Genomic DNA, 14,575 nt, shown 5'->3' with positions numbered 1-14,575 from the left:
CTGCATGGAGCACTGGGTGTTATGCACAAACAATGAATCATGGAACACTTCATCTAAAACTAATGATGTAATGTATGGGGATTACCATAAGAATAAAAAAAAAAAAACAATGGGATCTACTCAAAGAATTATCTGAAGGGAAATTTATACTGTTAGTTCTTTATAAGTAACCTTGGAGGAGAGGAAGAGATAGGAGTGATAAAATGGTACAGCAATGGCCTCAACACTGGAACATTCCACTAGCCTGGTATCATATTCATAATTTCTTCCCACTTCTCTACTCCACACAGCCATCTTTGTCTCTTTAACATGTACATTATATAAATACATCATTATCCATAGACTCAGCCTCTCAACAACAGTCTGGAACAGCATATAGCACACAGGATATTTAAAACATGCACCAAAATGCCTAAGATATACCTTCTATGAAAAAACAGGCCCTTGAAAGTACTCCCAGTGCATTTCTCTCTGGCTGAGCTAAAGAGGAGCAGGCTAATGGATGAATGCCAAGGGTCATAAATTAATTCGGTTGGTACAACATATTTAAAAAAAGCAAAGTTCATTTACTGAACTATAATCTTGATACCACAAAAATTATAAAAGGTCTTACAATAAAACCCCAAAGAAACATTATTGACGCAATAATGACATCTGAACTTCAATAGTCAGTACCAAGATGGGGTGTTGTAGGAGAATGAACAGACTGAGGATGCATTAGTCTTCTAGCTGGGCTTCCGAGCAATGGGGTTCCTAACACACTTTGACAGGGGCAAGGGAATGGGTGTGGATCAACTTTCTGCAAATCTACATCCTGCCAAACATCCTGCTTGGGTGCAGGATATCTAGACCACAACTTCCCTTTTCTATCAACAAAGCAGCACATTAATGGTCCTCTCTCATCAAGCTCTAATTTACCTTACCTCCTCAGGCATTATCTTCTCTCTGACACCCACCCTGTATCTTGGCCATATGGGACCATTTGATACGTCATGTGTGTGCCCCACAATTTCCTCACCCATCACTTTGTTTACAGACCTCTTCTATTTTGAATTCACTACTCAGCTGGACTTCAGTTGATGATCAAGAAATACTGCTGTAAATACCCAGATGTCTGCACTATCTTTAATCTGGTATTTTTATCTTCTTCCTTCCAACACATGGCTCTTAAAACTTTGTCCTATTTTAAATAATGTTTTATGCATGTGTATTACTTTTCATTGTAGATCCTAGATAGCCTTTGGAAATCATGAAAGGAGAAAGGGAGACAGAGAAAAGGCAAGAAACAGAGGCAGTAACAGAGTCAGAGAGAACTAGTAACCAAGTAGTGTTGCCAGATAAAAGACAAATCCATTTTTAGTAGAAGTAAGTCCCAAATCTTGCATGGGACATTCTTATGCTAAAAACGTATTCATGATTTATCTGAAATTCATATTTAATTTAATCTGTCAACCCAAAGGAATTTTCTCACTCTTCCTCTCCCAAAGCTGCATTGACACACAAACATGGATCCAGGATTCATTTGCCTGAGCCACAAAGAGCTGCAATGCAAACAGTTCTCCAGGAGTTATAAACAGAAAACAAACAAAACAACAGAAATTGACAACAACAACAAAAACTATCCAACAGCATAAACTCTTAAATGGAAACAGGATCCGTAATTCAAACCTTTGTTGGTGGCTGGTCAGGGATGCAGTTTATCCGTTCCACTTCACTTACTACTGGGCACGTAGCAGGATCAGGGGTGGTACTTGCTGTCCCAGGATCGGGGGTAACTGTTGCCCCAGGATCTGGGATAATCCCAAAACAAACATAAAATGACCATCAGACAGATCTCATATCACAAGCATTTAACATGATTGTCATAGTTCTCAACACCTCCAAGTATATGAAGTCAACTACTGACTGGGATTCACTTTAGAAAGCCTCATTAGTTCTTGCTGACTGTACTTACCTCTGTGTATACTGAATCATCTCCTTCCACCACCAGCAAGGAGTTTGGCTCCACCATTAGATCAAAAGGTCACCACCAAGGCAAGAACCAAATCTACCTTCTCTAGTCCAGAGGTCAGCAAACTATAGCTCGTGGACCACCTCGGGTCACAGCCTGATTTTTAAATCAAGTATTGCTGGAACACGGCCACACCCACTTTTTAATGTATTATCCATAGCTGTTTTTGTGCTACAATGGCAAAATTAATTAGTTATGACAGAGACCATATGGCCTGCCAAATCTGAAGTATCAAGTACCTGGTCCTTTACAGAAAAGTTTGCAGACTACTCTGGTCCTTTACTTCCACCCCCAGCAGCTGGTTCACAATATGTTTGTGCACAGAACATGGGTGGTATATGTTTTCTCAGTTGCAGTTGTTCCATCAACAGGCTTTCCCTCAACAAGGAAAACTTCTGAGTGATGACATTCTTATGTAAATATAAAGTCTCATATGACAAAAATGTAAAGGAAGGCCACCAATCTAAAAATTGGCAGTTAGGATCTGCCCAAAGGCCTTGATTCAGATTTTAAAATCAGTCAAACGAAAGACACATTTATTGCATTCTAAAATAAGGAAGTGAAATTTCTTTAAGTCACTCTGCAATAAGTTAATAAGGACATTAAGACAGAACAATGAGGCTTTTAATTCGTTTCATTTCTGTTCCAATTCAAAAGTGGTGGATTGAGAGAGCTCCATATTTGTGCCACTTTCTGCATAAGGGTGTTAGTTCCATCTTCAAAGTCATGGAATTTTAAGAGTTAAACAATCTTTGAGATTACTTGATCTAACTCCCCGCAAAAAGTAAAAATTGTCAGGGCTGGGACAGAGGGAATGGGAGCAGAGAAGTCTTCTTCTAGCCACAGACTGACCCTTCATTGCTTGGTTCATAGAAATTGTTCCTAGATGAACCAGGTAAGAAATCAGGGATAACTCAACACAATCCAGCCCCTCTTTCAGAATAAGTTCAATAAAGGTTTAATTAAATAACTCTGGTAGTTGTTACTTTTTTTTTTTAAGATTTTTTATTTTTTATTTGACAGAGAGAGAGAGAGCACAAGCAGGGGGAGCAGCAGGCAGAGGGAGAGGGAGAAGCAGGCTCCATGCTCAGCAGGAAGCCCGATGTGGGGCTCAATCTCAGGACCCTGGGACCATGACGTGAGCCGAAGGCAAACGCCCAACCGTCTGAACTACCCAGGTGCCCCTAGTTGTTACTTTTTAAAGAATCAGAACTTTGGCCTAAAATACTTTGATTATATACTTATTCGATTGCCTTGCATATAAGGGGTAATTGGTTAATAAAGGTTAATAATATTGTTAATGAAATGAGAATTATTCAATGCAATTCAGCAAATTTATTTCAAGGGTCAGTTGTGGAATCCTGCACTGTGCTAACTGGGAAATAAAAGTATTAGCTTAGGCCTACAGTGACTACTCAGTGAGCTGTCACAGTTCCAGTCAGGGGTTCACAGACACACATGTAATTCTCCCCTCCCCCATACACACATGCACTCACAACAATGGACAAGAGAACATCATGTCCCTGCCACTCATGAGGTTTCTGCTCTGGGAAGAGCAACACATGGAGGGTGAACATCAGAGTTCCTTGTTACCTTGTGATTCCAAAGAATCTTTAGCTGAAAGCACAAACAGAGGAATAGTGATGATAAACACCATAAGCAGAAGAACACTGAGCATAAGCTCCAAAGTCGTGAAATCTTTCAACTTCTTTCTTGCCATCTGCAAATAAAGGAAAACAATTTTAGATTTGAGTTTTATTTAATTTATAGCTAGTAATTTTCGAATGGACAAGCTCAAATGTCACACAAGTAAAATGAATAACTAACAATCCTTCATGTACATACCCATCAGCTGGATTAAAAAATTATCAACTCATGACCAATCTAATTTTTTCTTTATTCTACTTACTTCTCTCCCTAACCTTGGATTATTTTGAAGCAAATCTCAAATACCTTTTCATCTGAAAGTATCGAAGTATCGGTGCACCTGACTGGCTCAGTCGGTACAGCAGGTGACTCTTGATCTCAGGATTGTGAGTTTGAGTCCCACGATGTAGATGTAGAGAGATTACTTTATTCTTTTTATTTAAATTCAATTATTCAACATATAGTACTTCATTAGTTTCAGATGCAGTGTTCAATAATTTACCAGTTGCATATAACACCCAGTGTTCATCACATCACGTGCCTTCATTAATGCCCTTCACCCAGTTACCCCATCCTCCCACCCATCTCCCCTCCAGCAACCCTCAGTTTGTTTCCTAGAGTTAAGAGTCTTTCATGGTTTTTCTCCCCTCTGATGACTCCCCATTCAGTTTTCCCTCCTTTTCCCTATGATCCTTTGGGCTGTTTCCTATATTCCCCATATGAGTGAAACCACATGATAATTGTCTTTCTCTGATTGATTTATTTTACTCAGCATAATACCCTCCAGTTCCATCATGTCAACGTAAATGGTAGGTATTCATCCTTTCCGATGGCTGAGTAATATTCCATAGTATATATATACCACATGTTATACTTTAAAATTTTTTTTAATATGTCAGTATTAAAAAAGTAACCTTCATGAAAGCCAAACAAAATATTGTTAGAATAGCAAAAATATTTTTAAATAATTCCTTAATCATCAAATATCTAGTCAATGTTGAAATTTCTCTTATTGTCTGATAAATATTTTATAATTTGTTCTACTGTTATCAGGATGCAAGCAAGATTTATATATTATAATTAGTTTGTGTCTGTTAAGCTTTTTTTGTTGTTGTTGTTTAGAGAGAGAGAGCCCAGAGTGGGAGGAGGGGCAGAGAGAGAATAGAGAGAGAATCTTAAGCAGGCTCCATGCCCAGCACGGAGCCCAAGAGGGGGCTCAGTCTCACAACCCTGAGATCATGACCTGAGCCAAAATCAAGAGTTGGATGTTTAACTGACTGAGCCACTTACCCCTGGCTCAGGCACCCCTGTTAAGCTTTTTTTAATCAATAGATTTGTTCTGTAGATTTCCCCATAATCTGGATTTTGTCAATTGCATCTGTGGATATACTTACATGTTTCTCTACCCTTATGTTTCCTGTAAATTTAATGATCAGGTCTAGAGTTTTGACAGATGCAGGTTTGATGTGTATAGTTGGTATACAGTCTTCCAGCAGAAGACACTTAAAATATGGCAGGCATTCTCCTTTTTTCATATTAATAGCCATTGGTGAGCATTTCTTAGGTCCATTATTCCATTAGTTGTGACAGTGATACTGTAATTCTACCATTCTTTATATGCTGGATGAAATATTACTATAGAGAGAAATTTCCCCTCATCTATTATTTGGATCATAAAGGTACAGTTCATATAGGAGAGGTAGGATAAATGTTTGACTCTATTTTCTGGGTTTCAAAATAAGGAGTTGTTGCCCTAGCATACTCCAAAGAGGTCCAGTGAGAATATCTGTACAATATCTTTGTGAAGTTATGGATTTAAACACATCTTATCTGTTCTAATCCATTGATATTATTATTATTATTAATGCTCATTTTGCCTTATCTGTACTTGCGGGAGTCTCTTCAAGTTGGTTCCTGGTAGTCTTTGATAGTTTCCTTGCTCTCTGTTATAACATGATAACCTAGGCTCATTTTACACATTTCCTGCCTCCAGTCTCAAATCAAACATCTCTAAGGAGGCTTTGTTTTTTTCAGTGGGAAAAATATTTAGAAACCACAGTTTCAATGAGATCTGGTGAATTCTACAACTAAAGGTACCTGATGGATACCAACTGGCTACCTTTGGAGTCCCAGGGAGAATTGTCAATTTAAAAAAAAAAATACAGAAATAACACATTTGCCTAAGTTAGAATTGTTATAAATCCTAGCTGGGGATTAAAATATTTTGCCAAGAAGTTTAAATCAGATGTTCAGCAGTCATTTGCTGTCTCAACCTAAGTGAATCCAAATCTCTGGGGTTAAGGCTTGGATATCTGAATTTTTTTTAAATTTTATTTTATTATGTTATGTTAATCACCATACATTACATCATTAGTTTTTGATGTAGTGTTCCATGATTCATTGTTTGTGTATAACACCCAGTGCTTCATTCAATACGTGCCCTCTTTAATACCCATCACCAGGCTAACCCATCCCCCCACCCCACCCCCTCTAGAACCCTCAGTTTGTTTCTCAGAGTACATAGTCTCTCATGGTTCGTCTCCCCCCTCCAATTTCAACCCCTTCATTTAGCTTAATGATGCCACCATCATTTTCTTTGTGCTCTATGATGGGGAAAATGTTGGGAAGAACTCTACAATGCTTCAGTGGATGCCCCCTGGCAAGTGCTCTAAATGAGTATTTGCTGATTTGGAAGCAAGACTGACTGGAAACACCATCATGATATGCTCTGTGTCACAGATGCACTTCAGGGAACCTGGTCCTCTCTCCCGAGGAGTATGAGAGAGATGAAACGGGAAATAGTATGCCTTCATCCCAGCAATCTCACCAGTAATCACAGGAGTCCAAGTGAGAAAAAGAAAAAGAAAAAAAATTTGATATAAAAAATAATATAAATTAAAACACAGTTATTTATTTTATAAAAGGATCCAAGTCAAGATTTCTTTTAATCAACCATTTTTGAAGTATGAAGGAGAGGTAATCAATATCTCTAGGGTTTGGTTTGGTTTTTTTCAGAATCCACTTTCTGGAAAACAGTGCTCTTCACAGCCCCTTTATTAAGTCCAACCATAGCTAAACACTGGTTCACATCCCTTGGCTGTTCTGCCTTCCCCTACTCCTAGCTCAAGGCCCAGTGGTCTCTCTGAGCAGAACTGCCCCCCACTCCACTACAGACCCCTGTGAGATAGTCTCTGCTCTGCTATACCCAGCACAATGGTCATGTCTGTTTTTCTTTTTCCATTTTGTTACAGACTCATTTCATTTGGTACATCTTTGTAAGACTGTCAATAGAAGTTTAGAAAAGAAAACAGGTGAAGTCCTATGATCTGTCTCCCATCTTGAACCTTTCTGGATAGGTTTTAAAAGTTCCCCAGAAGACTTTGATATTCAGTTCCCTCATTCCTATTTGAAAATCGTTTTGGGAATTTTGAGTTCATCAGTGGATTTAATAATATTTCATGACACTATCCTGTCGGGTGGGAATGGAAATGGCAGGTGTAAATTGAGGACAGTGAAAAATAGGACAAATACTAAGTAGGAGACAGTAACAACTAAAACCAAACAACATATTTGGAAGGAGTAGTAGTGGATGGGCGGCCCCTTGTGAAATTATCAAGCCCATCAAAGAACCCCTCCCAGCACCTCCAGTATGTCAACACACCCTCTGTACTCCCAGCTCATTTGTGGTCAAGTGGATAAGTTTTTTAAGGCTTTTTCCCAAAAGGCGTATCTACTTCCATAGGTTTGCAATACCCCTTTTCTCTCTCAAATTGTGAGCTCCCGAGGTATAAAAATTATGCCTGCTTCTTTTTATTTCCTTCCTAAGTATCTACTAGTAGAATCTGTATAATCAATAATTATTGATCAATAATACTTTATTCCCTGGTCAATTACTGTGCTAAACATTTCATTAGTAATTTCCTGCTGCATCTTATCCCCAGGCTCTCCTTCTCAGAACAGAGAGCTGCTAAATAGGGCACAAAAAAGACTTGCACTTGACTCCCTGCCCTACCATTTCTTGCTGTGGTAGCCAAAAGAATTTTCCTAATACTCATAAGTCTTGGTTTTCTTATCTGTAAAAATGAAACTAACAATACCTATTGTATTACCTATCATCACCTTCTTATTGTGAAAATCAAATAAGAATATTTTTTTAAGATTTATTTATTTACTTGAGAGAGTGAGAGCTCACATGCACGAGCAAGTGAGGGGAGGGGCAGAGGGAGAGAAGCAGGCTCCCCGTGGTGCAGGGAGCCCGACACGGGGCTCGATCCCAGGACCCTCTCCCACTCCCCCTGCTTGTGTTACCTCTCTCGCTGTGTCTCTCTCTGTCAAATAAATAAATAAAAAATCTTTAAAAATAAATAAATAAAATGGTTATATGAATAGTTGCCAAAGGGCATTTTCCTGGTACTGTTAGAACTGTTTAGGCAAAAAGGATAGATAAATCAGGTAGCAGCCCAAATTATTGAAATAGCTATCTGAATTAATTTAGAAAAACTGGATAATCAATCGTCATATTTTCTAAATATAATGTTTTTATTTGCATAGGATCATATGATCAGTGTCTGACTTGCATATGATGATCTAAGCCTTTCTTCTAAAAATCCTTTGATAACATAAGGCAAGAGATCTAGTGGAAAAGAGAGGGTTAGTTTTACAGACTGGGAATAACTCGCAAGAAGGAGTCCAGCAAGTCATGCTACTCCTCAGAAATCCTGGGCAAAACTTACTGGGTTGGTTCATTGTCTCCCACCTACTGTCTAACCCCTCCAGGCCTCAGTTTCCTCCCCTGAACCACAAAGGGATCATCTCTAGAAGACAGCTATGGACGACTATGAGCCCAACACCAGGGTGAGCAAAGGCTTCCTCATCACCTCTGCAGCTAACTCCCGAAGTAACTTTAAATGGAAAATTTCTTCTTCTAAGTCCATCTACTCATGAGTATTCCATGCTTATGGAGCAGTTTGTAAAATAAATTTATTAGCTCATCGAAACTCATTTGCAAGGGAATGGTTAACAACAAAAAAATCCCTGACTTCATGTGTAAATGTGAGTGAAACAGTGATGAGCTATCATAAAACTGGAGTACAGGATAGAGTGTCCATCCACTTCATTTGGTCTCTGATACACTTTGGCCCTTCCCAGCACAACAAACCAAAGACCCACCCCCACTCCCACCCCATGGCTCCCCCTTTTGCATCACCACCACTCCTAAACCCCTATTTCCTGAATTGTCTGAATTTTTTTTAACAAAACTAAGAAACAAAAACAAAACAAACAAACAAACAAAAACCCCAAAGACCCCCTTCCCTCTCACCCCCTCCCTGCCCAGCACATGGGTACTCACTGTTCTGCAACATGACATCCGAGCAATAGCCAGTTTGGAGAGTAGGAGGTCCCTTTACCACATGAAAGCTACTATTCAGACCCTTGGTAGTCGAATGAGACCATGGCATTGATCTTGGTCTCCCTCTCTTTCCCCAACAGAAACTCTTCCTTCCCACCTCAGTGCCAGAAAATGCCCACTTGTATCTAGATAGACTTTAGCAACTAGTGAGGACCCAACTTTCTTTAAGTTTTACCAGAGAGGGGCCAGCAACAAGCCACTGCTTTCCCCCTTCCCCTGGGCACTTCAGGTCTACCTCACACATGAGGGCCAGTCCAGGTCCTGTACCTTTCCCTGCACACCCTCCTCCTCAGACTCCACCTGAACTCTCTCCCATGCCCCACAGCCCCCGGCACCCAATGCGTGCACACACCTGAGACTCTTCCCTAGAAAATAATTCTTTATCTGATCACCCAACTCATAGGGCTAGTAATAGATTTCTCAATTTCCTGACCACAGTGGATTCTCTAATTACTACCCCGCAATCACAACCCCACATACTTTCAGAAGGAATGTGCCCACGGGTTCTATTCTAACCCCTCTGCCTCCCTTCTCCCACCTCACCTCTGAATCAGAAAGAATTGCTACCCTGAATATTAACTCTTTCATTATCCTCCCCATCGCACACACACAAAGGTTTAGCTACAGCTGGGCTTATAGACCCAGCCTTGGTACAGAGGCGTGAGCACACACACACCAAACAGTAAATGAATTGAATCTTGTTTTATGTGCATATTTGTGTAATTATGTGTGCTGTTGTTTAGTTTTGTGTTTAACCAATTCCAAGGACATTCTACTAATGGAGATCGGCGCCAGTCCACACACACTTGCGCACACAAATCTACAGCCATAAATGAACACCCGGTTCACAAACATACCTCACCACCTCCTGCCACTGTCCCCGCTCTCACTGAAGGATGGACTAGGAAGCAAAGCAAGGAGCACAGTCCACAGAGGGCAGCCACAGCCTTGGCAAGCTGTTACCATGTTATCGTTAATGGGTTTCAAATGCAAATGACTGCCCGGATTTCGTTCTCCAGATCAGATCTGCTAGTTAATTAGTAATCATGGTCTTCTTCTGAGAACATCCCTAAGAACCTGGAGAAAGAAGTGACCATCCTGACCCCCTCTGACCCCTCGGTGCTGAATGTACCTTCAGCAGTGATCATACTCAGGTGCCTGGCAAAGGGACACAGACTGACTCAAGGTGTAGATGATAAAGAGCAAAAAATAAACCATCCCAGGGTCCCATTGACATTTACTAGCACAATCTGCTGGTTTGTGTTTGAAGGAAATAATTTTGAAAATATTTTCAGAGTAGTTTTCTTCTTTCCTTGTCTCTAGGAGTGCGGTCCCCAAGCATTTTTGTGTGGTGGAGACCCTTTGGCAGTCTGGTGCCTCTTATGGACCTCTCTTAGAATTACATTTTTAGGGGCGCCTGGGTGGCTCAGTCGTTAAGCGTCTGCCTTCGGCTCAGGTCTCGATCTCAGGGTCCTGGGATCCAGCCCTGCGTCAGGCTCCCTGCTCAGCGAGGAGCCTGCTTCTCCCTCTCCCTCTGCTGGACCCCCTGCTTGTGTGTCTGTCTGTCTCTCTCTGTCAAATAAATAAATAAAATCTTAAAAAAAAATTACATTATTAAATGCATGAGACAAAATACTTAAGGATACAAAAGACCCTGAAACTAATAATACATTATATATTAATTAACTGAATTTAAATTTAAAAAATTTTTAAAGATTTAAAAAGGATACAGAGGAAACTAATTCCAATGAATTAGTTACCAGAATATTTTTAATTGCAACATAGTAATGCATGTGTTTCTTTAGTGATGTGTTAGCCAACAAATCTAGCAACAGGTCTAACGGCTCCTGCAATCTCGAAATAGTAATAAGTGGAAATTGTATCTTGAGATTATCTTCAAAATATGATACAAAAGTAACTGTGGCTTCTCTTGGAACCAAATTCTTAGGTACTTCTAACACTCCTGAGGTTTGTGATCTCGCTTTATACTTAAAAGACAGGCCACATTTCAGCTGGATTTTAGCAAAGAAAAAATACATATATCTTGTCCCTTGCAAGTTCACTTGCTTTCTGTCTTCTGTGTCTACTTGGGAGCCATGGAGGCCATGCAGATATCAGAACCAGCAACATGATGACAATACGTCCTCCTCCCCGCTCCCTAGATATCACCCTTACTTAGACTTTCATGACCCCCTGTCCTTGCTTCCAACCCCTGAAAACACAACTCTGACCACTTCTTTAACACAAGTCAATTCAATACATAGGTGTATGTGTACTATAAGCAAGCATTGTCAGAAAAGCAATAACAGCAACATCTACGGCGTGCTTCCTACGGCCTGTGCATTAGGCTAAATGACTCACATGCATGATTCCATTTCCTCCTCATCACCACACTGTGAGGTAGCAACCGTCACCCCCATTTCGCAGACTAGAAACCCTGGACACAAAAAGCAACTTGCCCGAGCAAGGTTCTGTAACTAGGAAGAGGTGAAACCAGAATGCAAACTCAGGCAGTGTGGTCAAACCTGCACTTGAACATGAATGTGAGCGGTGCTTCTATAACCTCATGTGCAAGAGAAGGTAGAAGTGCAGTGACTGCCATGCAGAAGACAAGATGGCACTGACTAATGCAAAGACCACAACTGGGAGGGACAAGAAAGAAACCAAAGGCATGGATAGATGGGAGTGGGCAGAGAAGAAGGACATTGTGAGCCAGGGGATCAGCATACGCAAGGCTCAGAGGTTAGAGAGAATGCGATCTGTTTTAGAAACTGCAGTGAAAAGATAGAGACAAGGGAGATGGTTGTGGGAAAGTCAGGGACACTTTTGGCAAAGCACACTGGAGGCCCATCGTGGAGACTCTAGCCTGTTACCAACAGGGAACCATCACAGATAAGAAACTGCCCGGAGCAGTCATAAGTGTGAAATCAATTTCTGAGCTCTCTGCCCAGGACTCAGAATGCTGGAGTATCTGTCTCTTTAATTCTTTAATCAGAATATTTAGTCTCCCCACACCTCCACACAGAACAAGTGCCAATCAGTAGGGAACTCTGGAAGCTGTACAAGCTGTCTGTCCATTGGAGTGATACAAAAGTGGGGCACTCTGCCACCCTGAGATCTCCATAGGCAGCCCCTAAAGATCAAGAGAGCGGTACATCACCTCGCCAGTACTGATGAGAACATCTGCTGACCTTCCCTAAACAACGCTTGATTCTGGCTTCTGTTCTAAACCCGGAAACAGCCACAGTCTGTTTTTCGGGAAAAAATCTCAAATTCTTCTTTCTCGTGAAGGCTGCTTTATCATTCTTGATTCTACCATTCCAATATTTTTTTCATTATTCACCAAAAAGCTTGGCTCACTGCCGTTTCTGCATATTCGGCGCAGCCTCCACCTGAAATGTCTATGTCCTCTGTCTTCCTATGTAAACCCCTCTCTTATTGCAAAGCCAAGTTTAAACTCACTTTGCCATGAAATTTCTCTAAACACTCAATTAATGTTGATGCTTCCCCTTTTCTGAACTACTAAAGTAACAGTACTTTCAAGAAGATATGGTTCTACTTTATAGATGTGCATAAAAGTTCTCCGAGGACTGCTAGCCACTCATCAAGTCCCTGCTGGCTGAGTTCCCTCAAATGCTCCAGCAGGGCCAGACCCAGGTGAGGAGCCCTTTCTGACTGCTGAGCTGAGAGGGGATGGCTGAGCACCAGTGTGTGTCTCCATCCTCTTAGCACTGAACACATTATTGGATTTTCCCTTCCTGGAATAAAATTCTACAGAAAACAAGATACACATCTGCTTGTATTCTACTGGTGGTAGACTACGGGTAGATAAGATAACCCTGACGGTATCCTCTATAGCCTATTAATCTGAAACAGTTGAATACAATGTTGGAATCAAGATAAGGCATCTCTTGGAGATGTGTTTCCATGCGAAACCTTCAGGTGGTGGTTTATGATCCCCCATTTGGTATCATAGAAAGAGCATGGTGTTTGGAATCAAACTAGCCTGGGCTTGAATATCAGAGTCTCTACTTACTTGCTACAGACTTGGGCAGTCATTTAAATTTTCTGAAGCTTAGTTGCCTTCTCTGTAAATTAGAGATGATAATATGCACGACATAATATTATTTGGAGCCCAAGCTGAGATAGTAAGTGCCTGACATCCAGGGTCAGTTTTCCAGGCTCTCCCTAACTGGTCTTTTCCGAAAATAAAGTCAAATAAAACCCAGCAAGCAGTGGCACTGGCTTAAATTCTGTTTAGAACTCTTCCTCTTATTCATCAACCACCTGGAAGAGCCTCACTAGAGGGTGGGGCTGAAGGCAGTGAACTCTTTCCTACATGGACCACTGACAGGCAGCAGAGAGCAGTTTGCCTGCCACACCGAACTGATTCCCCAGGCCAGTGGGGGAAAGCCAGCTCTAGCCCAGAACCTTGTTCTGCAGGACGACACCCTCCCCTGCACGCACACATGCGCACAAGCACACTAAGGCACTCACACTCATAAGCTACATGCCATCTACACCCCTCCTGTCACAAATCACCTCTCACAGTCGCCACAACCCACAAACTTTTAAGTTGTACCTCTTTCTTCTTATTGCAGCTGAGTTGTTTTCCTTCTTTTGTTCCAAGTGTAAGCTCTTCACAACAGAGGCTACCTGGAAAGGGGAAAGAGGAGTTGCTTGGGGTAGGAGTAATTTCTCTGCCCAGAAGCGTTCAGAGGAAAGGTTGGGGGTGGGAGGGGGAATACGATCTACCCGTACTGAGCATTACAGCATTTCCTTCCCTGGGGAAATATCTATTATTCAGCAATTTGACGCTGCCCTGCGTCCCTTCCTACCTCTTACCCCCATAGACAGCAACTCGTGCACACACAGGTGTGGGTCCAGGGAGAGAGTTCTTGGGGATAATACATTACCTAGTATTCACGTGTCAGTCATAAAGCATCAATTGCATTACACCTTGTAGCTCTCAGAGCACTTTAACCTGTACTATTTCTTTAATCACTTATCATAGGGCAGGTATTTTATCCCCAGGTAAAAATGAGGAAACAGAAACTAAGAAAGATGACTTGCTAAAGGTCACTTGAGTCTTTTAATTTCTTTTTTTAATATTTATTTATTTATTTTATTATGTTATGTTAATCACCATACATTACATCATTAGTTTTTGATGTAGTGTCCCATAATTCATTGTTGGCGTGTAACACCCAGTGCTCCATGCAGTACATGCCCTCTTTAATGCCCATCACCAGGCTAACCCATCCCCCCACCCCCTCCCCTCTAGAACTCTCAGATTGTTTCTCAGAGTCCATAGTCTCTCATGGTTCGTCTCCCCCTCCGATTCCCCCCCTTCATTTTTCCCTTCCTGCTATCTTTTTCTTTTTTTTCTTTAACATATAATGTATTATTTGTTTCAGAGGTTCAGGTCTGTGATTCAACAGTCTTACACAATTCACAGTGCTCACAATAGCACATACCCTCCCCAGTGTCCATCACCCAGCCACCCC

At 41.1% G+C, this 14,575-nt stretch overlaps 1 protein-coding gene across 1 annotated transcript in view; it reads right to left on the bottom strand.

The window, feature by feature from the left end:
- Positions 1-3,731, bottom strand: part of MGAM (maltase-glucoamylase) — a 66,652-nt gene extending 62,921 nt beyond the window's left edge. The window contains exons 1-2 of the mRNA XM_021692831.1: positions 3,605-3,731; positions 1,669-1,790 (exon numbers count right to left, since the gene is read on the bottom strand). Of these exons, the coding sequence (XP_021548506.1) occupies positions 1,669-1,790; positions 3,605-3,731 (249 nt within the window). The remainder of the gene's footprint in view (positions 1-1,668; positions 1,791-3,604) is intronic.
- Positions 3,732-14,575: the final 10,844 nt, after the last annotated feature.

The sequence above is a fragment of the Neomonachus schauinslandi genome, chromosome 12, assembly GCF_002201575.2.
Source record: "Neomonachus schauinslandi chromosome 12, ASM220157v2, whole genome shotgun sequence".
Classification (NCBI taxonomy): domain Eukaryota; kingdom Metazoa; phylum Chordata; class Mammalia; order Carnivora; family Phocidae; genus Neomonachus; species Neomonachus schauinslandi.
The sequence above is the reverse complement of the archived record's forward strand: the minus strand, read 5'-3'. Positions and strand labels throughout refer to the sequence as shown.